The following is a 22,659-nucleotide window of genomic DNA, read 5'->3' on the forward strand; positions in this document are numbered from 1 at the left end:
TTCTCCCTGTCTTGTCCTTGTTGCTGGATTGTTAACTATTTTCTAATATACTGTGAAATAAAGTAACAATTGGAGTCAGCTGTGTAAATTACTCATTGGACACATGAAGCGAAATAGTGTAGAAAGAGGACCCAAGTGGGCGCCAGAGATAAAGAGAGAGAACGGTCAGAGACTAATGAAACACAGGAACAATAATATGATAAAGTCTATTAACAATTTTGGAGGTTTCACCAGATAACATGGAATACAGTAACAACACACAATAAACGAAAAAGAATAACCAGATTTACTTAAATGTGACCCACAACACTTCTCGCTGAGGCAGCAGTGCAAACCACGAAGTCATCTTGCTGACACTGATTTGTACATTTGAAGAAAATATAAGGCATTAATTTCATATTTGTGCAGGTAGAAAGCAGGAAACTGTCAGTCATTATGGATCAAGGCAGTTGGACACAAATGCTGGATTCAGGAGGTTTAGCTTCAGAATTTAATGTTGGGTTCAGCAGGGTTCGGTACACAAAAAGGCAGGCAGGAATTAGCAACAGTGTCCGTAACATTAGTTTGAGACGGTTCAAAAAACAGGTCAGTAAACAGGCAAGAAAAACTGGGCAAATACTCTGAAGACAAAGAGGCTTGAAAGCGGCACAACAATCTTGCACCAGGTGAAGGGAACAGTGCAAGCTTATAAAGAGGAAATGATTAGTAGGAGAAACTGAACAGGTGTGGAGGAAAGAATGGGAAAGGGGCGTGGCAGGCAGAGAGAGAGGACAGGAGGGGAAACACCCAACACCAAGCATAAATGATGACAACAAAGATACAATAAAATACCTAAATCTAATGAACCACAATATCCCACAGACCCCAATCATGACATCAACAATATTTAAAGGGAATATTGACAAAGAAAAGTGAACATTCCACCTGTTACAGTTACACTTTAACTGTCAGAATCCAAACCTTCACCTCACTGTTGTTAATAAATGATCTGAAGCTTTACAGTCTGAGTTTGTATTCTAAAATCTGAGAGACCATTTCTAAGTTGTCCATAGTCAGCCCCTAGTCTTTATCATCATGTCTACTACTCAAGCTCCCTACTTCTGGACATTCCTGATCTCCTGAGAGTGGGAGGCTGAGCTGGGAGCACAGCATTCCCTCGGAGTCTGAGTGAAAAGCTCTTCTGCCATTCGATGTCAAGAGAACACAGCTGGAATTTAAATGCCGCCTGGAATCCCCTACGGAAGTTCTCATTGAAGAAGCCATAGATGATGGGATTGACGCTGCTGTTGAAGAAGGCCAACCAGTGAGCTAATGGATACACATAGATATTAATGACACGATACTGGTACTCTGTGAGGCTGGCGTAGTCACTCAGCATCATAAGCGTCCACAGTGGCAGCCATGATAAGGTGAAGAGCAGCGCCACAACCAGCAGCATCAATATCACCTTCTTCTTACGAGAATTTTTGTGGCAGCTTTCCATGCTCAGTTTGATGCTGTTGTTGCCACCTTCAAACTGAATCTTGCTACCTTGCAATGGCGGTATTGTGGTCTTGAAGAGGGTGAAACTGATGCGAACATACATGATGACAATAAGACTGAGAGGTGCTAGATAAATATTGGCAAAAAGTATTGTGGTGTAGATTTTCCGCATCTCCTGATTGGGCCAGTTTTCATGGCACCAGTAGAAAGGCTGCGTTTCGTTGTTGGAACTGTGGATTATTTGGACTGTCTGTTCCTTTGTGACCTGTAGCATAACCCCAGATGGACACGTGATGGACACAGCCAGCAGCCATATGATTACAATGATTAGTTTGGAGGTGGCAATGGTAAACCTTTGCTTGAACGGGTAGACAATGCAGCGGAACCTGTCAACAGGCAAAAAAAAAAAAGTAATTTATAAAGAAAGTTTCAAGCCAAAAAACAGACATGCCCCACCATCTTATAAATAATACAAAATACTTTGCCAATATGTACTGAAAAAATGATTAGTCACAATTTTGCAATTTTTTTTTTAACTTTGCTTTTAAACAATAATTACTTTTTGTGCTAATTCTCTGTTATCCTGGCTAACCAGCTAATCCTCAAAGTGCTCAACAAGTCATGTCGCTGGAAAACAATGAAATATGTCACAAATATGGGCAGGAATTGCTGTGTAATTAGATATCACAATTTGCAATTATTTTATTTAATTTATTTTTGAACAGACAAAACACCATTTGAATGGAGAAAGAATAGCTGAGTGGCTAAATGCCATCAGTGGTGAAAACAAAATTGTGCCACACTGCAGTGCACTAAAATGCACAACCATTTGTACAGATCACAAAAACACAGATATTTAGATTTACTTTAGTTTAATTCACAGTGCATCCAGAAAGTATTCACAGCGCTTCACTTTAAGTTATTAGACACTAAAACAGTGACATTGTAATAGCTCTTTCTAAAAAATATATAAAAAACTAGAGTAAATGTGCATGTACAGGTCAACACACAAGTAGTTTGAGTATTAGCTAGCAAGGTTAGATACATTTCTCCACTTTGATAGTGCTAAGTTTACTAGCAAGCTAGCTAGCTACACATTGCCACATTAATGGAGTTTTAGCTTTTTTTTTTAACATTAATGCAGTTTGAAGAAACATTGATCAAAAGCAGCACTACATGTGACATTTGCAGTACTGTGCAAACATTTTGGGCATCTCTGAGTTATAAAAGTAGCATTTGATGAACCTCCCCGCCCACTTTTTTTTCTTTTTTTTTTAATTGGCATGTCAACAAAAAATTGGTTCCAACAAAAGTGAAAACATGAACTATATTTTTTATTCCATAATAATCCATCCATCCATCCATTTTCTTCCGCTTTATCCGGAGTCGGGTCGCGGGGGCAGCAGCTCAAGCAAAGCCGCCCAGACCTCCCGATCCACACACACCTCATCCAGCTCCTCCGGGGGAACCCCAAGGCGTTCCCAAGCCAGCCGAGAGATGTAATCCCTCCAGCGTGTCCTGGGTCTTCCCCGGGGCCTCCTCCCAATGGGACGTGCCCGGAACACCTCTCCAGCGAGGCGTCCAGGGGGCATCCGGAAAAGATGCCCGAGCCACCTCAACTGACTCCTTTCGACGCGGAGGAGCAGCGGCTCGACTCCGAGCTCCTCCCGAGTGACCTCCATAATAATCATAATTATAATTTATTTGTAAATGTACTGACCATAGAAAAACCACACAAACACAGCTACAAATGATGAGCTACAATGCTACAATTACTCATACTTTAAGTTGCATCTAACTAAAGCAAGAACCATCTGTGTGTGTTTGTGGCTCACATATCTCTCTATTTGTCAGATCAACCTCAGCTTTCGAATATGGTTTGCGCATGGCACAATGATGTGCATTTTGGGATTCATTTTTAAAACCTTTAACTTGAATTAACATTAGTACTTTCAAGATGGCGCCCTCCGTGGCATCTCTGTCCTACAAAACCTCAGTTTGTATATGGATTTCAAAATTTATTTCCATGTTTTGTACATTTCGTTATATAAAACCTCTAACTTGTATATTATGGCTTTGTTTTGACACGAAACATGCTCCTCTCAAAACATGACCCTACTGATAAAATCAAACGCAGCCTTTCTTCTTCTATGGCATTTATTGGCAGTCTGCATCCTGATTGTTGCATTGCTGCCACCTTCTGTATCAGTCCATTATAGCAGCACTAAATCATCTCGATGAGTCCAGTGTCTTTCAAGTATTTAAAAAACCAACACTTCCCCATCTCACTTGACCTTATGGCTAAAATGCTTCCTACAGAAACTTCTTTCAGGCCTTACAATGGCTTTCCTTCAGTTTTTACTCTTTTTTTTTTAAAGATAAACCATTCAAAAATGATGAGATATAGTTTGGAAAATTTAAAGCACTGTGCTAAATACTGTACAGGTATATTCATTGGTTACGATTTTTATTTATATTACAACTGGTGGCATTTGAACACGCTGTATTCTGGTGATGGCATTTCACACTTTATTTAGAATTCAATTGGCCTGGTGGTGGTATTTGGCATTATTATGCGGTATTGATCTGGTGATGGTCTTTTAAATTACATTTTTTAGCCCCCAATAATTTATAGGAATACAAACTTCCTATGGGCACTGCACTAGTTTTCTTAAAATCGGTTTTCAGGTCCTGTGACTTGTACTCTGGTGCACTTATGTCTGGAAAAATTACACATAATTACAACCAAATTTTCATATTGACGATCATTAAAGTTGCAATTCATCATACATTTAATTTATTTATGAATGTTTATCAGTTTTTCATAATTTTTAATGCTTTTATAATGCATTAAATGTGCCTAAAACATTTGCACAGTACTGTATCAATCTGACTTTGAGAACAAAACAAAATTTTAGATTACACGGAAACATCTATGTTTCCGTGTAATCTATAACGGAGATGACAAATAACTAATTTCTTAGTTCTGACTTCAAAGTTCATATTAAAAATCAGAGTAGGACAGCATCAATTAATAATAAAACTATGAATTTGATTTAAAAAAAAATTTGCATTGCAATTTTGCATTAATAATATGAGTTCCTCTGAAAATGAATCCAATCTTATCGTTGTTCAGGTCACCTTGTCAAAGACTCTGTATTGGATTTAAAAGTGGCATAAGGCTGGCTTGTTCTGATTTGTGTTCACACAGATCCATAGCCAATCAAACTGATGTTGGAAACAATAAATTACTTTCCTTAATAATAATAATAAAAAAAAAACTTGGGCAGCATTGCTAATTGCTCATGGCCCATATCTTGGAATAATTTGAGGTGCCAAGAGCTGTATTACAGTTACAAACAAACAATACTGTATTGAAATTCTGAAGAAGTGCCAATACTCTCACAGGATTATATACGACTGTTTAGCATGCACAGTACAAACAGATACTATTAGCAGGAATACAATTACAACCCTCACCTGTCAATAGCTATTGCAACCAGAGTGAAAACAGACGCAGACACAGATATCCCTTGAACCAAACCACTCAGCTTACACACCACACTACCAAAAGGCCAGCCTGTAGAAAAGAGAAAAAACACATAAAATTGTATGATTTAAAACATAAAAGAAAATCAGCATGAATAATTTAAATATTAAATTTAGTGTTAATGGGTACACTGAGCAAGGCTCAGGTGGTACTTTTGAACAATCTGAATATTTTAACATTTTCAAATAAGGCTGACACAAAAACTACACAAATGGTGAATTAATTTCTTAGACAGGCTTTGGGGCATAGAGGCCAAATAAACTTGAGTCCAGTCGTGGGAAGTTGTTTTCATGGAATTCCCATTATCTTTGCAGGAGAATGAAGGTCCAAGACTTTGGGGTCCTGGTTCTTCCAGCCATATGGCTGTGAGACTTAAATGCTAAATAGTGACCTGAGGCAAGGCCTAGATGGTACTCGGTCTCTTCTGAGGATCCTTGGGTACCACTAGAATGACTGAGTCTCCCTAAGCAACCACTCATTTAATACAAACTGCCGTTTATAGAGTTCAGGAAGTCGTTGAAAGCCTGAATCTTAGTCTCAAGACAGTGACAAACCCACATGCCCCAAATCACTCAGTTTTGCAAATGCTGCAATTATGGCATCCTTTGACTCCACAAAGATTGTCTGTCTGCAAAGTCAAGGTCACTAAACCTTTCCTCACCAACAAAAGCACCTACGTTGGTGTGTTCTCCACAACCCTCCTAATTTCAGCATCAGGGAAGAATGAATAAAAAGAAATGAAACATGATTACTCAAAAAAAAAAAATTGAACTGCCTTTATTTTGGACATCATATATTACCTCCAGTTGAACGGTCATTATCCTTTTTGGGCAAATCAAACTACCACTGCTGAAGTTGTCCTAGTATCTACATATTTACAAGGTTTAACTGTGAAATATTTTCAACTTCCTACCCAAAACTAATAATCCTGACCTGTTATGATGTTGTCCACCAGGGTGGTCGGCATGCAAAAGATGCCAACCAAGAGATCACTGATGGCCAGGTTGAGAATAAAAATGTTGGTGACCGTGCACATGTTCTTGCTGCGGACGACAATAAAACACACCACTCCGTTGCCCAGCATGCACACCAAGAAGATGAGCAGATAGGATACGGTGAAGACGGCAGCCACTGAGGGTTTGTGGAGGTAGAAATCCACATAGGTGATGTTCTGGTGGGTCTGCAGGTTCTCATTAAATCTGGAGGTATTGGACGGGTTCAGGCTCTCCCTGATTGTACTGAGAAGCACATTCTTGGTCATGGTGATATCTGAGAGACCAAACACATTTATAAATTGTTTATTTTCTATGGTAGGCTCAACATGTTGACATATTTGTACAACAAGGATAAACAACTGATATTCCAATTAAAGATATTTCATCAACTAGAGCACAATTACACTCCTATGATTTTGAGCACCATACTACAAGAAAAACAATTGAAACAATTTTGAAACTTTAGTCAATTAGAAGGACACTTCTAATTGACTAAACAGGGGAGGGGAGGTGATGGTCTAGTGGTTAAGCACTGGGCTTGAGACAAGAAGATCCTCTGTTCAAATCTCAGCCTGACTGGAAAATCACTACCGAGCACCTTGTATGGCAGCACCCTGACATCGGGGTGAATGTGAGGCATTATTGTAAAGCACGTTGAGTGTCTGATGCAGATGGAAAAGTCCTAAATAGATGCAATCCATTTATTTATTTCACACTTGACAAACTTCATGTTTGAGCCTAATACCTTTTTTTTAAAAAACAATGTTTTTATTGAACATTTCATAATTTCAAACACAATAAGAACATAAGACCGACACACACACACACATATATATATACACTCAACAAAAATATAAACGCAACACTTTTGGTTTTGCTCCCATTTTGTATGAGATGAACTCAAAGACCTAAAACTTTTTCCACATATACAATATCACCATTTCTCTCAAATATTGTTCACAAACCACTCTAAAACTGTGATAGTGAGCAATTCTCCTTTGTTGAGATAATCCATCCCACCTCACAGGTGTGCCATATCAAGATGCTGATTAGACACCATGATTAGTGCACAGGTGTGCCTTAGACTGCCCACAATAAAAGGCCACTCTGAAAGGTGCAGTTTTATCACACAGCACAATGCCACAGATGTCGCAAGCTTTGAAGGAGCGTGCAATTGGCATGCTGACAGCAGGAATGTCAACCAGAACTGTTGCTCGTGTATTGAATGTTCATTTCTCTACCATAAGCCGTCTCCAAAGGCGTTTCAGAGAATTTGGCAGTACATCCAACCAGCCTCACAACCGCAGACCACGTGTAACCACACCAGCCCAGGACCTCCACATCCAGCATGTTCACCTCCAAGATCGTCTGAGACCAGCCACTTGCACAGCTGCTGAAACAATCGGTTTGCATAACCAAAGAATTTCTGCACAAACTGTCAGAAACTGTCTCAGGGAAGCTCATCTGCATGCTCGTCGTCCTCATCGGGGTCTCGACCCGACTGCAGTTTGTCGTCGTAACCGATTTGAGTGGGCAAATGCTCACATTTGCTGCCGTTTGGCACGTTGGAGAGGTGTTCTCTTCACGGATGATGCGAAGGAGATGTGTTGCACTGCATGAGGCAAATGGTGGTCACACCAGATACTGACTGGTATCCCCCCCAATAAAACAAAACTGCACCTTTCAGAGTGGCCTTTTATTGTGGGCAGTCTAAGGCACACCTGTGCACTAATCATGGTGTCTAATCAGCATCTTGATATGGCACACCTGTGAGGTGGGATGGATTATCTCAGCAAAGGAGAAGTGCTCACTATCACAGATTTAGACTGGTTTGTGAACAATATTTGAGGGAAATAGTGATATTGTGTATGTGGAAAAAGTTTTAGATCGTTGAGTTCATCTCATACAAAATGGGAGCAAAACCAAAAGTGTTGCGTTTATATTTTTGTTGAGTATCTAGAAAGTTGTAAAAGTATAACATCATAGACAGTCAAAGTCAAAACAACATTTCCAAGCCATTCGGAACAAGGTTACACTTTTTTCCCCCCTTTTTTTTCTTTTTGCTTTTTTCCTCTTTTCCCTTTCCTTCCTCTCCTTTTCTTCTTTTTTCACTTTTCTTTTCCTTTCCTTCTCTTCTTTTTTCTCTTTTCTCTTTTTCTTTTTCCTTCTTTCCCCTTTTTTTTCTCTTCTTTTTTTCTTTTTCTGGCTTTCTTTCATTTATAAAGTTATTTATTTTTCTTCCCTCCCCCAGGTTTTATGACAGAAGGTATAATTTAATTTTGTTCGGAAAAAAGGTTCCATTTCTTCCAAAATTGTTTACATTTATCAGAGGAATGTCTGATGGAAAAGGTTAGTCGCTCCATTACATAAAGCTCGTGTATTTTGGTGATTGGTGGTTCCTCTTTCAACCATTTCCGAGTTATAGCCTTTTTACTGGCTGCCTGTAATATTTGTAGCATGTACCGGTCCTGTTTTCTCAGAGAGGTTGGAATGTTGCCCAAATAAAATGTACAAAAACTCTTCCCTATTTGTAGTCCCATGATCAATTGTGTAATCTTAGCCACCTCTGTCCAATAAGGTGAGATTTTAGGGCATTCCCAGAAGATATGAAAATGACCAACAGAAAAATGTCCATATTTCCGCCAACATTTGCCATGTTCAACATTTTTGGTTTGCAGTTCTTTAACCCGAGGTGTAATTAAAAAAATGCACTACATTCGTCCAAGAGAACTCCCTCCACAGATCAGAGCTTGAGGTGATTGAGCCTAATACCTTTTGACACAAATCTGCATTGTTTCAGTCTGTCAGCTGTAAATGTGTACCAGCCTTGGCGGTGGATGTAAGGTGCATCAGACTGGCATCATCCATCTCATGCTGCCGAATCCAGGGTAAGCACCAGCACTGGTGGCTCTCTGGGCCAGTACCAGATGTACGATTCTTTTCATTTCTTGAAAGAAGTATTTCATATATTCCTCCAGTGTTAACATGGAGGAATAAAGAATGACACCTTGGGTGATGATGGATTTCCTCCCATGTTTGGGAAGATCAGTGAAGGAGTGTCTGAAATTGGCAGATGGGGGAGGAGCACACTATATACCGTCTGCAAGGGGCCAAGGACATGAGATGTGTGCCGTGTTCAGTGGCGTTTATGAACTCTAGAATGTGGTTGGGGAATGTGGGCCACATAGAGGGGCTTGTAGCAACATTTGGGTTGTAACTGGGGAGTTTCCTAATTATGCTAATCTGGCATTGGTGCAATCACCGACTGACTGACTGACTGGTGAAAACAGAACTCTGGTCTTAGCCTCCAAGTTGTCCTTTCAGGCCCTCTGTCATTGCAAACACTGGACTATATATGGTTGCTTTGTTGCAACATTTCTGTCACTGCATGCTCTGTGTGGATTTGTTGTATTTCATTAGTTTGGTCAAAGGAAATGGTCAAACAAGTGCAGTCTGCTTGAGGATTCTTTCTGTCATCAAAAAACACCCAAAGGAGTTTTTCTCTTGCTACTGTCACCAAACATCTTGCTCATGAGGTGGGTAAGGTTTAAACCTTGCTTGTGTGGAGCACAGAATGAAAACAGAATGTTTGATTATAACAATTCAGCCAGTTTTGCTTTGTACTAATATACAGTGAGGAAAATAAGTATTTGAACACCCTGTGATTTTGCAAGTTCTGTTGTGAAAGTGTAGTGACACGGACCCACAACAGGGGGCGCAAATGAACGGTCAATAGATGAGCCAAAAAGTAACAATTTAATGTTGTGAAGGTGCACAACGAATATACAAACAATCTCAGTATCTGATAACAGTCAATTCACAAAGGTGACGTGTGGGCAGGCTCGAGGATAGAAGACGTCTGTCCCGAGAAGAGCCGGAACCACACGATTTCCGCCGCCACCGAACCTGGTGAATACTGGAGCCGCCAAGTCCCGAATTCCCAGGTGATCACCGTCCCCGACTGTCGGATCTGGTACTGCTGGCGAAGAGCAAAGACAGTCAAGTGTGGGTGTGTGTACACCCAGTAACAACAACGGTGGGAATGCCACCTCCACCTCTAACACACACTCGTGCAGCGTCTGTGTAACCACTTATCTGACGTAGGACGAAACAGTCACGACCCACGCCGGTCCTCTGGTTGACAGCTGCAACACAATAGCACTTTGACTCAATCAATATAGGCAGAGAAAGTTACCTCCATAGAAGTACGATATCTCGGCAACGAGGTGGAGATGACGTCTGGTCTTTATGGAGTGAGATGATGTAGAGTAGATGGGTGACAGCTGTCAAGAGATAATGAGTGACAGCTGTCACCCCCGGCTGTGTCCGTGGCGGCAGCGCCCTCTCGTGCCTGAAGCCCGCACTTCAGGCAGGGCGCCCTCTGGTGGTGGGCCAGCAGTACCTCCTCTTGTGGTGGCCCACACAACAGGACCCCCCCCTCAACGGGCGCCTCCTGGTGCCCGACCAGGCTTGTTCGGGTGACGGTGGTAGAAGTCGGCCAGGAGGGCCGGATCCAGGATGAAGCTCCTCTTCACCCAGGAGCATTCTTCGGGTCCATACCCCTCCCAGTCCACCAAATACTGGAACCCCCGGCCCATCCGATGGACGTCCAGGAGCCGGCGCACCGTCCAACCCGGCTCCCCGTCGATGATCCGAGCAGGAGGCGGCGCCGGTCCGGGAGCACAGAGGGGTGAGGTGTGGTGAGGTTTGATCCTTGAAACATGAAAGACCGGGTGGATCCGCAGTGAAGCCGGGAGTTGGAGCTTCACTGCGGCAGGACTGAGGACTTTGAGGATCTTGTATGGTCCGATATATCTGTCCTTGAGTTTTGGGGAGTCCACCTGGAGGGGGATGTCCTTCGTGGATAGCCACACCTCCTGCCCGGGCTGGTAAACAGGGGCCGGGGATCGCTGGCGGTCTGCATGGGTCTTCGCCCACGTCCGGGCCTTCAACAAGGCAGAACGGGCGGAGCGCCACACCCGACGGCACTTCCGCAGGTGGGCCTGGACCGAGGGCACACCGACCTCTCCCTCCACCACGGGAAACAACGGGGGCTGATACCCCAAACACACCTCAAATGGGGAGAGGCCGGTGGCCGAGGACACCTGGCTGTTATGCGCATACTCGATCCAGGCCAGATGTTCACTCCAGGCTGTCGGGTGTGCGGATGTCACACAGCGCAGGGCTTGCTCCAATTCCTGATTGGCCCGTTCTGCCTGTCCATTGGTCTGCGGGTGATACCCGGACGAGAGGCCCACAGTGGCCCCCAGTTCCCGGCAGAAGCTCCTCCAGACGTGTGAGGAGAACGGGGGACCACGATCAGAGACGATGTTGGTGGGTATCCCATGCAGACGGACGACGTGGTGGACCAGGAGGTCTGCTGTCTCCTGGGCTGTTGGGAGCTTCGGGAGGGCCACGAAGTGGGCCGCCTTGGAGAATCGGTCCACTATCGTGAAGATGGTGGTGTTGCCCTGGGATGGCGGGAGGCCCGTGGCGAAATCCAGGCCGATATGGGACCAGGGGCGATGAGGCACAGGAAGCGGCTGGAGAAGTCCTTGGGACCTTTTTTGGTCTGCCTTGCCCCTGACACAGGTGGTGCAGGCCTGGATGTACTCCCGGATGTCGGCCTCCATAGACGCCCACCAGAAGCGCTGCCGGACAACTGCCACGGTCCTTCACACCCCTGGATGACAGGAGAGCTTGGAACCGTGACAGAAGTCCAAGACTGCAGCTCTGGCCTCTGGTGGGATGTACAGACGGTTCTTCGGACCAGTTCCGGGGTCCGGGCTCCGTGCCAGGGCCTCCCGGACGATCTTCTCCATGTCCCAGGTGAGGGTGGCCACGATAGTGGACTCAGGCAGGATGGGCTCCGGTGGATCCGACAGTGCAGTTTTGACCTCCTCTTCGTGTACCTGGGACAAGGCATCCGACCTCTGGTTCTTGGTCCTGGGGCGATAGGTGATCCAGAAGTCAAAATGCCCGAAGAACAGTGACCAGCGGGCTTGCCTGGGGTTCAGCCGCTTGGCGGTCCTGATATACTCCAGGTTCCGATGGTCAGTGAAAACCGTGAATGGCACAGACGCTCCCTCCAACAGGTATCTCCACTCCTCAAGAGCCTCTTTCACCGCAAGGAGTTCTCGATTGCCGACGTCATAGTTCCGTTCAGCCGGGGTCAACCTGCGAGAAAAGTAGGCACACGGGTGAAGAACCTTATCGGTCTCTCCGCTCTGGGATAGCACGGCTCCTATCCCTGAGTCAGAGGCGTCCACTTCAACCATGAACTGGCGGCTAGGGTCGGGCTGCACCAAAACTGGCGCAGTAGAGAACCATCATTTCAACTCCTTGAACGCGGCTTCGCACCGATCCAACCAGTTGAAGGGGACTTTTGGAGAGGTCAGGGCTGTCAGTGGGCTAACTACCTGACTGTAGCCCTTAATGAACCTCCTATAGAAATTAGCGAAGCCGAGGAACTGTTGCAGCTTCCTACGGCTTGTTGGTTGGGGCCAATCTCTCACCGCCGCAACCTTGGCCGGATCAGGGGCGATGGAGTTAGAGGAGATGATAAACCCCAGGAAGGACAAAGACGTGCGGTGAAACTCGCACTTCTCGCCCTTCACAAACAGTCGGTTCTCTAACAACCGCTGCAGGACCTGACGTACATGCTGGACATGGGTCTCAGGATCCGGAGAAAAGATGAGAATATCGTCCAGATATACGAAGACGAATCGGTGCAGGAAGTCCCGCAAGACGTTGTTAACCAAGGCTTGGAACGTCGCGGGGGCGTTGGTGAGGCCGAACGGCATGACCAGGTACTCAAAGTGACCTAATGGGGTGTTAAATGCCGTCTTCCATTCGTCTCCCTTCCGGATCCGAACCAGGTGATATGCATTTCTAAGATCCAGCTTAGTAAAGATTTTGGCTCCATGCAGGGGGGTGAACACGGAATCCAACAATGGCAACGGGTATCGGTTGCGAACCGTAATCTCATTCAGCCCCCTGTAATCAATGCATGGACGGAGTCCGCCATCTTTCTTGCCCACAAAAAAGAAACCTGCACCCATCGGGGAGGTGGAGTTCCGGATCAGCCCGGCAGCTAATGAGTCCCGGATGTAGGTCTCCATTGATTCGCGCTCAGGTCGTGAGAGGTTGTACAGCCTGCTGGACGGGAACTCAGCGCCTGGAACCAAATCAATGGCACAATCGTACGGACGGTGCGGGGGAAGGGTGAGTGCCAGATCCTTGCTGAAGACGTCAGCAAGATCGTGGTACTCAACCGGCACTGCCGTCAGATTGGGAGGGACTTTGACCTCCTCCTTAACATGTAAACCGGGAGGAACCGAGGATCCTAAACACACCCGATGGCAGGTTTCGCTCCACTGATCCACCACCCCAGACGGCCAATCAATCCGGGGATTGTGCTTCAACATCCATGGGAAGCCCAAAATCACGCAGGAGGTAGGAGTTACAAAAAACTCAATCTCCTCCCGATGGTTTCCAGACACCACCAGAGTTACTGGTTGTGTCTTGTGTGTGATTAAAGGGAGGAGGGTGCCATCTAGTGCCCGCACCTGCAATGGCGAAGGAAGCGCCACCAGAGGGAGCCCTACCTCCCTTGCCCATCTGCTGTCTAGCAAATTCCCTTCTGACCCCGTGTCCACCAGTGCTGGGGCTTGAAGGGTTAAATCCCCGCTCAGGATTGTAACTGGGAGTCGTGTGGCAATCTGTGTGTGTCCCACGTGAATGTTTTGACCCCCCCTTAGCCCAGTCTCTAAGGACGGTTGTTGTTGTTGTGGCCGTTTGGGGCAGTTTTTCTGTATGTGCTCCTTTGAGCTGCAGAGAAAACACTCCCCGCGGACCAGCCTCCTCATTTTGGCCCTGTGCGTCTCCCTAACAATGTCAGCAGGGGGAGCTGTTGCCCCACGGAGCGCTGCGGCTGTGGAGTGTGGGGAGGACGGCCCCTTTTCGAACCCGGAAGGGAGAGGGACAGCGCGTATCCAGCCACGTCCTTCGCCTCGCTCCCGACGGCGTTCCTCCAACAGATTGTCTAACCGTATAACGAGATTGATAAGCCCATCTAAATCCTGCGGTTCTTCCTTAGCTACCAGATGCTCCTTCAGGACCGATGACAGTCCGTTTATGAAGGCGGCGCGGAGCGCAACGTTATTCCAGCCGGACCTCGCAGCCGCGATGCGGAAGTTGACTGCATATTCGGCTGCGCACCGGCGCCCCTGTCGCATTGACAGCAGCACTGTTGAAGCGGTCTCTCCTCTGTTAGGGTGATCAAACACTGTTCTGAACTCCCCCACGAACCCAGTGTATGCTGATAACAACCGTGCGTTCTGTTCCCAGAGCGCCATAGCCCAGGCGCGTGCCTTACCCCGAAGCAAGTTAATAACATAAGCCACCTTGCTGGCGTCAGACGCGTACATCACGGGTCATTGTGCAAAGACGAGCGAACACTGCATCAGAAAGTCCGCGCACGTCTCCACACAACCCCCATATGGCTCTGGGGGACTTATGTATGCTTCAGGGGATGGTGGGGGGGTTCGTTGAACGACCAGTGGAATGTTAATATCCGGCACCGGGTCGGCAGGAGGAGGAGCCGCAGCAGCACTCTGATCGCGCGCTTCCACCTGTGCGGTGAGATCCTCCATCCTGCGATTAAGGATGACGTTTTGCTCGGACATCAAATCCAGCCGAGCGGTAAAGACGGTGAGGATTTGCTGCAACTCACCGAGCACACCTCCTGCAGACGCCTGTGCACCCTGCTCTTCCATTGGCTGTCCAACAGATGGGTGACGCCCCTCGGGATCCATGACGCTGGCCGAGATATCCTGTTGTGAAAGTGTAGTGACACGGACCCACAACAGGGGGCGCAAATGAACGGTCAATAGATGAGCCAAAAAGTAACAATTTAATGTTGTGAAGGTGCACAACGAATATACAAACAATCTCAGTATCTGATAACAGTCAATCCACAATGGTGACGTGTGGGCAGGCTCGAGGATAGAAGACGTCTGTCCCGAGAAGAGCCAGAACCACACGATTTCCGCCGCCACCGAACCTGGTGAATACTGGAGCCGCCAAGTCCCGAATTCCCAGGTGATCACCGTCCCCGACTGTCGGATCTGGTACTGCTGGCGAAGAGCAAAGACAGTCAAGTGTGGGTGTGTGACACCCCGTAACAACAACGGTGGGAATGCCACCTCCACCTCTAACACACACTCGTGCAGCGTCTGTGTAACCACTTATCTCTGGGCTCTCTGTTGGGACTGTTTACACAGAGACTGCTACCTGCTGCTTTGGACTTGAACTAACAGTCTTTTTAAAGACTTTTTTACTTTTTTACCTTTTTACTTTTTTTTAACTTTTTTACTGTGCTCCAACGCCTAAGGAAGACCTCTAACGGTCGAAACATCGCGACGGAGCACTTTTATCAGCTAACTTTCATTAGCGTTGGCAAGCTAACTAGCTTGCTAACGCTTTCGTTTTTATTTTATTTTTTTTTTTATTTTTTTTTTTATTTTAGCGCTGTTGTCGTGCGTTGCCTGTGCTGCTTCATGGCCTGTTTGGTGCCTTGATTGGGGCACTCCTTCTGCTGAATCACCTCTGGATTATTTGCACATTATTCACTTTGTGTGTTTTTAGGAATCCGCTAGCTTAGCGCAGCTACTAGCTCTTAGCCGGTTTAGCATGGCGGCTTCTCCTGTCTCTCCCGCACTTTTCTGCTCTGGGTGTGAAATGTTTAGTTATTCCTCGGCCTCCTTTAGCAGTAACGGTACTTGTAATAAGTGCAGCTTATTCGTAGCTTTGGAGGCCAGGCTGGGCGAATTGGAGGCTCGGCTCCGCACCGTGGAAAATTCTACAGCTAGCCAGGCCCCTGTAGTCGGTGCGGACCAAGGTAGCTTAGCCGCCGTTAGTTCCCCTCTGGCAGATCCCGTGCAGTCGGGAAAGCAGGCCGACTGGGTGACTGTGAGGAGGAAGCGTAGCCCTAAACAGAAGCCCCGTGTACACCGTCAACCCGTTCACATTTCTAACCGTTTTTCCCCACTCGACGATACACTCGCCGAGGATCAAACTCTGGTTATTGGCGACTCTGTTTTGAGAAATGTGAAGTTAGCGACACCAGCAACCATTGTCAATTGTCTTCCGGGGGCCAGAGCAGGCGACATCGAAGGACATTTGAAATTGCTGGCTAAGGCTAAGCGTAAATTTGGTAAGATTGTAATTCACGTCGGCAGTAATGACACTCGGTTACGCCAATCGGAGGTCACTAAAATTAACATTAAATCGGTGTGTATCTTTGCAAAAACAATGTCGGACTCTGTAGTTTTCTCTGGGCCCCTCCCCAATCAGACCGGGAGTGACATGTTTAGCCGCATGTTCTCCTTGAATTGCTGGCTGTCTGAGTGGTGTCCCAAAAAATGAGGTGGGCTTCACTGATAATTGGCAAAGCTTCTGGGGAAAACCTGGTCTTGTTAGGAGAGACGGCATCCATCCCACTTTAGAGGGAGCAGCTCTCATTTCTAGAAATCTGGCCAATTTTCTTAAATCCTCCAAACTGTGACTGTCTAGCGTTGGGACCAGGAGGCAGAGCTGTGGTCTTATACACCTCTCTGCAGCTTCTCTCCCCCTGCCATCCCCTCATTACCCCATCCCCGTAGAGACGGTGCCTGCTCCCAGACCACCAATAACCAGCAAAAATCTATTAAGCATAAAAATTCAAAAAGAAAAAATAATATAGCACCTTCAATTGCACCACAGACTAAAACAGTTAAATGTGGTCTATTAAACATTAGGTCTCTCTCTTCTAAGTCCCTGTTGGTAAATGATATAATAATTGATCAACGTATTGATTTATTCTGCCTAACAGAAACCTGGTTACAGCAGGATGAATATGTTAGTTTAAATGAGTCAACACCCCCGAGTCACACTAACTGTCAGAATGCTCGTAGCACGGGCCGGGGCGGAGGATTAGCAGCAATCTTCCATTCCAGCTTATTAATTAATCAAAAACCTAGACAGAGCTTTAATTCATTTGAAAGCTTGTCTCTTAGTCTTGTCCATCCAATTGGAAGTCCCAAAAACCAGTTTTATTTGTTATTATCTATCGTCCACCTGGTCGTTACTGTGAGTTTCTCTGTGAATTTTCAGACCTTTTGTCTGACTTAGTGCTTAGCTCAGATAAGCTAATTATAGTGGGCGATTTTAACATCCACACAGATGCTGAGAATGACAGCCTCAACACTGCATTTAATCTATTATTAGACTCTATCGGCTTTGCTCAAAAAGTAAATGAGTCCACCCACCACTTTAATCATATTTTAGATCTTGTTCTGACTTATGGTATGGAAATAGAAGACTTAACAGTATTCCCTGAAAACTCCCTTCTGTCTGATCATTTTTTAATAACATTTACATTTACCCTGATGGACTACCCTGCAGTGGGGAATAAGTTTCATTACACTAGAAGTCTTTCAGAAAGCGCTGTAACTAGGTTTAAGGATATGATTCCTTCTTTATGTTCTCTAATGTCATATACCAACACAGAGCAGAGTAGCTACCTAAACTCTGTAAGGGAGTTAGAGTATCTCGTCAATAGTTTTACATCCTCATTGAAGACAACTTTGGATGCTGTAGCTCCTCTGAAAAAGAGAGCTTTAAATCAGAAGTGTCTGACTCCGTGGTATAACTCACAAACTCGTAGCTTAAAGCAGATAACCCGTAAGTTGGAGAGGAAATGGCGTCTCACTAATTTAGAAGATCTTCACTTAGCCTGGAAAAAGAGTTTGTTGCTCTATAAAAAAGCCCTCCGTAAAGCTAGGACATCTTTCTACTCATCACTAATTGAAGAAAATAAGAACAACCCCAGGTTTCTTTTCAGCACTGTAGCCAGGCTGACAAAGAGTCAGAGCTCTATTGAGCTGAGTATTCCATTAACTTTAACTAGTAATGACTTCATGACTTTCTTTGCTAACAAAATTTTGACTATTAGAGAAAAAATTACTCATAACCATCCCAAAGATGTATCGTTATCTTTGGCTGCTTTCAGTGATGCCGGTATTTGGTTAGACTCTTTCTCTCCGATTGTTCTGTCTGAGTTATTTTCATTAGTTACTTCATCCAAACCATCAACATGTTTATTAGACCCCATTCCTGCCAGGCTGCTCAAGGAAGTCCTACCATTATTTAATGCTTCAATCTTAAATATGATCAATCTATCTTTGTTAGTTGGATATGTACCACAGGCTTTTAAGGTGGCAGTAATTAAACCATTACTTAAAAAGCCATCACTTGACCCAGCTATCTTAGCTAATTATAGGCCAATCTCCAACCTTCCTTTTCTCTCAAAGATTCTTGAGAGGGTAGTTGTAAAACAGCTAACTGATCACCTGCAGAGGAATGGTCTATTTGAAGAGTTTCAGTCAGGTTTTAGAATTCATCATAGTACAGAAACAGCATTAGTGAAGGTTACAAATGATCTTCTTATGGCTTCGGACAGTGGACTTATCTCTGTGCTTGTTCTGTTGGACCTCAGTGCTGCTTTTGATACTGTTGACCACAAAATTTTATTACAGAGATTAGAGCATGTCATAGGTATTAAAGGCACTGCGCTGCGGTGGTTTGAATCATATTTGTCTAATAGATTACAGTTTGTTCATGTAAACGGGGAATCTTCTTCACAGACTAAAGTTAATTATGGAGTTCCACAAGGTTCTGTGCTAGGACCAATTTTATTCACTTTATACATGCTTCCCTTAGGCAGTATTATTAGACGGTATTGCTTAAATTTTCATTGTTACGCAGATGATACCCAGCTTTATCTATCCATGAAGCCAGAGGATACACACCAATTGGCTAAACTGCAGGATTGTCTTACAGACATAAAGACATGGATGACCTCTAATTTCCTGCTTTTAAACTCAGATAAAACTGAAGTTATTGTACTTGGCCCCACAAATCTTAGAAGCATGGTGTCTAACCAGATCGTTACTCTGGATGGCATTTCCCTGATCTCTGGTAATACTGTGAGAAATCTTGGAGTCATTTTTGATCAGGATATGTCATTCAAAGCGCATATTAAACAAATATGTAGGACTGCCTTTTTGCATTTACGCAATATCTCTAAAATCAGAAAGGTCTTGTCTCAGAGTGATGCTGAAAAACTAATTCATGCATTTATTTCCTCTAGGCTGGACTATTGTAATTCATTATTATCAGGTTGTCCTAAAAGTTCCCTAAAAAGCCTTCAGTTGGTTCAGAATGCTGCAGCTAGAGTACTGACGGGGACTAGCAGGAGAGAGCATATCTCACCCGTGTTGGCCTCTCTTCATTGGCTTCCTGTTAATTCTAGAATAGAATTTAAAATTCTTCTTCTTACTTATAAGGTTTTGAATAATCAGGTCCCATCTTATCTTAGGGACCTCGTAGTACCATATTACCCCATTAGAGCGCTTCGCTCTCAGACTGCGGGCTTACTTGTAGTTCCTAGGGTTTGTAAGAGTAGAATGGGAGGCAGAGCCTTCAGCTTTCAGGCTCCTCTCCTGTGGAACCAGCTCCCAATTCAGATCAGGGAGACAGATACCCTCTCTACTTTTAAGATTAGGCTTAAAACTTTCCTTTTCGCTAAGGCTTATAGTTAGGGCTGGATCGGGTGACCCTGGACCATCCCTTGGTTATGTTGCTTTAGACGTAGACTGTGGGGGGGTTCCCATGATGCACTGTTTCTTTCTCTTTTTGCTCCGTATGCATCACTCTGCATTTAATCATTAGTGATCGATCTCTGCCCCCCTTCTCGGCATGTCTTTTTCCTGGTTCTTTCCCTCAGCCCCAACCAGTCTCAGCAGAAGACTGTCCCTCCCTGCGCCTGATTCTGCTGGAGGTTTCTTCCTGTTAAAAGGGAGTTTTTCCTTCCCACTGTGGCCAAGTGCTTGCTCATAGGGGGTCGTTTTGACCGTTGGGGTTTTTCATAATTATTGTATGGCCTTGCCTTACAATGTGGAGCGCCTTGGGGCAACTGTTTGTTGTGATTTGGCGCTATATAAGAAAAAAGTTGATTGAAGTTGATTGATTGATTATCTGACGTAGGACGAAACAGTCGCGACCCACGCCGGTCCTCTGGTTGACAGCTGCAACACAATAGCACTTTGAATCAATCAATATAGGCAGAGAAAGTTACCTCCATAGAAGTACGATATCTCGGCAACGAGGTGGAGATGACGTCTGGTCTTTTATGGAGTGAGATGATGTAGAGTAGATGGGTGACAGCTGTCAAGAGATAATGAGTGACAGCTGTCACCCCCGGCTGTGTCCGTGGCGGCAGCGCCCTCTCGTGCCTGAAGCCCGCACTTCAGGCAGGGCGCCCTCTGGTGGTGGGCCAGCAGTACCTCCTCTTCTGGTGGCCCACACAACAGGACCCCCCCCTCAACGGGCGCCTCCTGGTGCCCGACCAGGCTTGTTCGGGTGACGGTGGTAGAAGTCGGCCAGGAGGGCCGGATCCAGGATGAAGCTCCTCTTCACCCAGGAGCAGTACCTCCTCTTCTGGCGGCCCACACAACAAGTTCTCCCACTTAGAAATCATGGAGGGGTCTGAAATGTTCATCTTAGGTGCATGTCCACTGTGAGAGACATAATCTAAAAAAAAAAAATCCGGAAATCACAATGTATGATTTTTCTTTTTTTTTTTAATAATTTATTTGTATGTTACTGCTGCAAATAAGTATTTGAACACCTGTGAAAATCAGTGTTAATATTTGGTACAGTAGCCTTTTTTTGCAATTACAGAGGTCAAATGTTTCCTGTTTTCACCAGGTTTGCACACACTGCAGCAGGGATTTTGGTCCACTCCTCCATACAGATCTTCTCCAAATCTTTCAGGTTTGGAGTTTCAGCTTTTTGCAATCAACTGCACTTACCATGTTTAGAGGATGAGAACAACCCCAAGAAAACCATCCCAATCGTGAAGTATGGGGGTGGAAACATCATATTTTGGGGGTGCTCTTCTGCAAAAGGGACCGGACGACTGCACCATATTGAAGGGAGGATGGATGGGGTCATGTATTGTGAGATTTTGGCAAACAACCTCCTTCCTTCAGTAAGAACATTGAAGATGGATCATGGCTGGGTCTTCCAGCATGACAATGACCCCAAACACACAGCCAGGGGAACTAAGGAGGGGCTCCGTAAGAAGCATTTCAAGGTCCTGGAGTGGCCTGGCCAGTCTCCAGACCTGAACTCAATAGAAAATCTTTGGAGGGAGCTGAAACTCCAAACCTGAAAGATCTAGAGAAGATCTGTATGGAGGAGTGGACCAAAATCCCTGCTGCAGTGTGTGAAAACCGGGTCAAGAACTACAGGAAACGTTTGACCTCTGTAATTGCAAACAAAGGCTACTGTACCAAATATTAACATTGATTTTCACAGGTGTTCAAATACTTATTTGCAGCAGTAACATACAAATAAATTATTTAAAAAAAATCATACATTGTGATTTCTGGACTTTTTTTTTTTTTTTTTAAGATTATGTCTCTCACAGTGGACATGCACCTAAGATGAAAATGTCAGACCCCTCCATGATTTCCAAGTGGGAGAACTTGCAAAATCGCAGGGTGTTCAAATACTTATTTTCCTCACTGTGTGTGTGTGTGTATATTTTTGTTCAACCCCTTGAATTGAAACTGGAAGTCTACAATTAAATCACATCTTGATTGTTTCATGTCAAAGCCATTGTGAAAGTGTACTGAAGTAAAAATAAACTGGCTGTGTTGTCCAAATACTTATGGATCTGGTAATGCATGATTGATTGATTGATCAGAAAAATGTTCTTGTAAAACCACAAGATAGTTTACCCAAATCACTTTTGTTTTAGAAGTGAAGGGTTGTCATGATATATTGATTTTGTTTAGTATTTGTTTGGATGTCTGTATCGCCGGCACTACAGTGGATTAGTGGTTAGCACTGTTGCCGCACAGCAAAGACATCATGGGTTCAATTCCCCCCGTGGTCTTTCTGTGTGGAGTTTGCATTTTCATCCCTGTGTTTGTGTGGGCTTCCTCCCACATCCAAAGACATGCAGTTTCGATGGACTGGAAACTTGAATTTGTCTGTAGGTGTGAATGTGTTTGTCTATATGTGGCGCTGCGACAAACTGGTGTCCTGTCCGGGATGAACTCTGTCTCACGCCCTGTGACTGCTGGGATAGTCTCCAGCCCCGTGTGGAAAATGGATGGATGGATATCTGTATCGCATGTTACTGGATATTTAGTTGTAGGTGACTGGGAAAAAAAAAAGCCACGAGAATTTGTCAATCAGGATTTGAGAACTGCACACACAGAATAAAAATCTGCAAATATCATTACTTGTCGTCGTCGCCGTCATTATAAACAGAACACGTGAGGGGGTTTTCCCCTCCAACAAAACCAGACATGCAAAGAAAAACCATTAATTTAGTCCACAAGATTTTTAAAATTACAATTAAATGTTAAGTGAGAATTTTACATGGAGATAATTTTCTCAGTAATGTTCCTTACCTTGCAGGAAACACGTATGTTTCTTTCTTGTTTCTTCTTTCTTGTTTCAGACGGATACATCCATCTGACAGAAAATCTGCTCCTGTGGTGTGTGTGTGTGTGT

At 44.8% G+C, this 22,659-nt stretch overlaps 1 protein-coding gene across 1 annotated transcript; it reads right to left on the bottom strand.

Annotated features, from left to right (window-relative positions):
- Positions 1 to 914: 914 nt before the first annotated feature.
- On the bottom strand, positions 915 to 22,659 carry LOC117529763 (neuropeptide FF receptor 2-like). The gene is made up of 4 exons (XM_034192617.1): positions 22,557 to 22,659; positions 5,966 to 6,301; positions 4,963 to 5,062; positions 915 to 1,868 (listed from the first exon to the last, which is right to left on the bottom strand). The coding sequence occupies exons 2-4, from the start codon at positions 6,291 to 6,293 to the stop codon at positions 1,082 to 1,084; spliced, it is 1,215 nt and encodes a 404-aa protein (XP_034048508.1). The 5' UTR covers positions 6,294 to 6,301; positions 22,557 to 22,659; the 3' UTR covers positions 915 to 1,081.

The sequence above is a fragment of the Thalassophryne amazonica genome, chromosome 17, assembly GCF_902500255.1.
Source record: "Thalassophryne amazonica chromosome 17, fThaAma1.1, whole genome shotgun sequence".
NCBI lineage: Eukaryota > Metazoa > Chordata > Actinopteri > Batrachoidiformes > Batrachoididae > Thalassophryne > Thalassophryne amazonica.

Coding starts and splice junctions, on each gene's coding strand:
- LOC117529763 (XM_034192617.1), bottom strand. CDS start 6,293: ATGACCAAGAATGTGCTTCTCAGTACAATCAGGGAGAGCCTGAACCCG. Junction 5,063..5,965: donor GGTGGACAACATCATAACAG/GTCAGGATTATT, acceptor TCTTTTCTACAG/GCTGGCCTTTTGGTAGTGTG. Junction 1,869..4,962: donor GTTGCAATAGCTATTGACAG/GTGAGGGTTGTA, acceptor GCCTGTTGACAG/GTTCCGCTGCATTGTCTACC.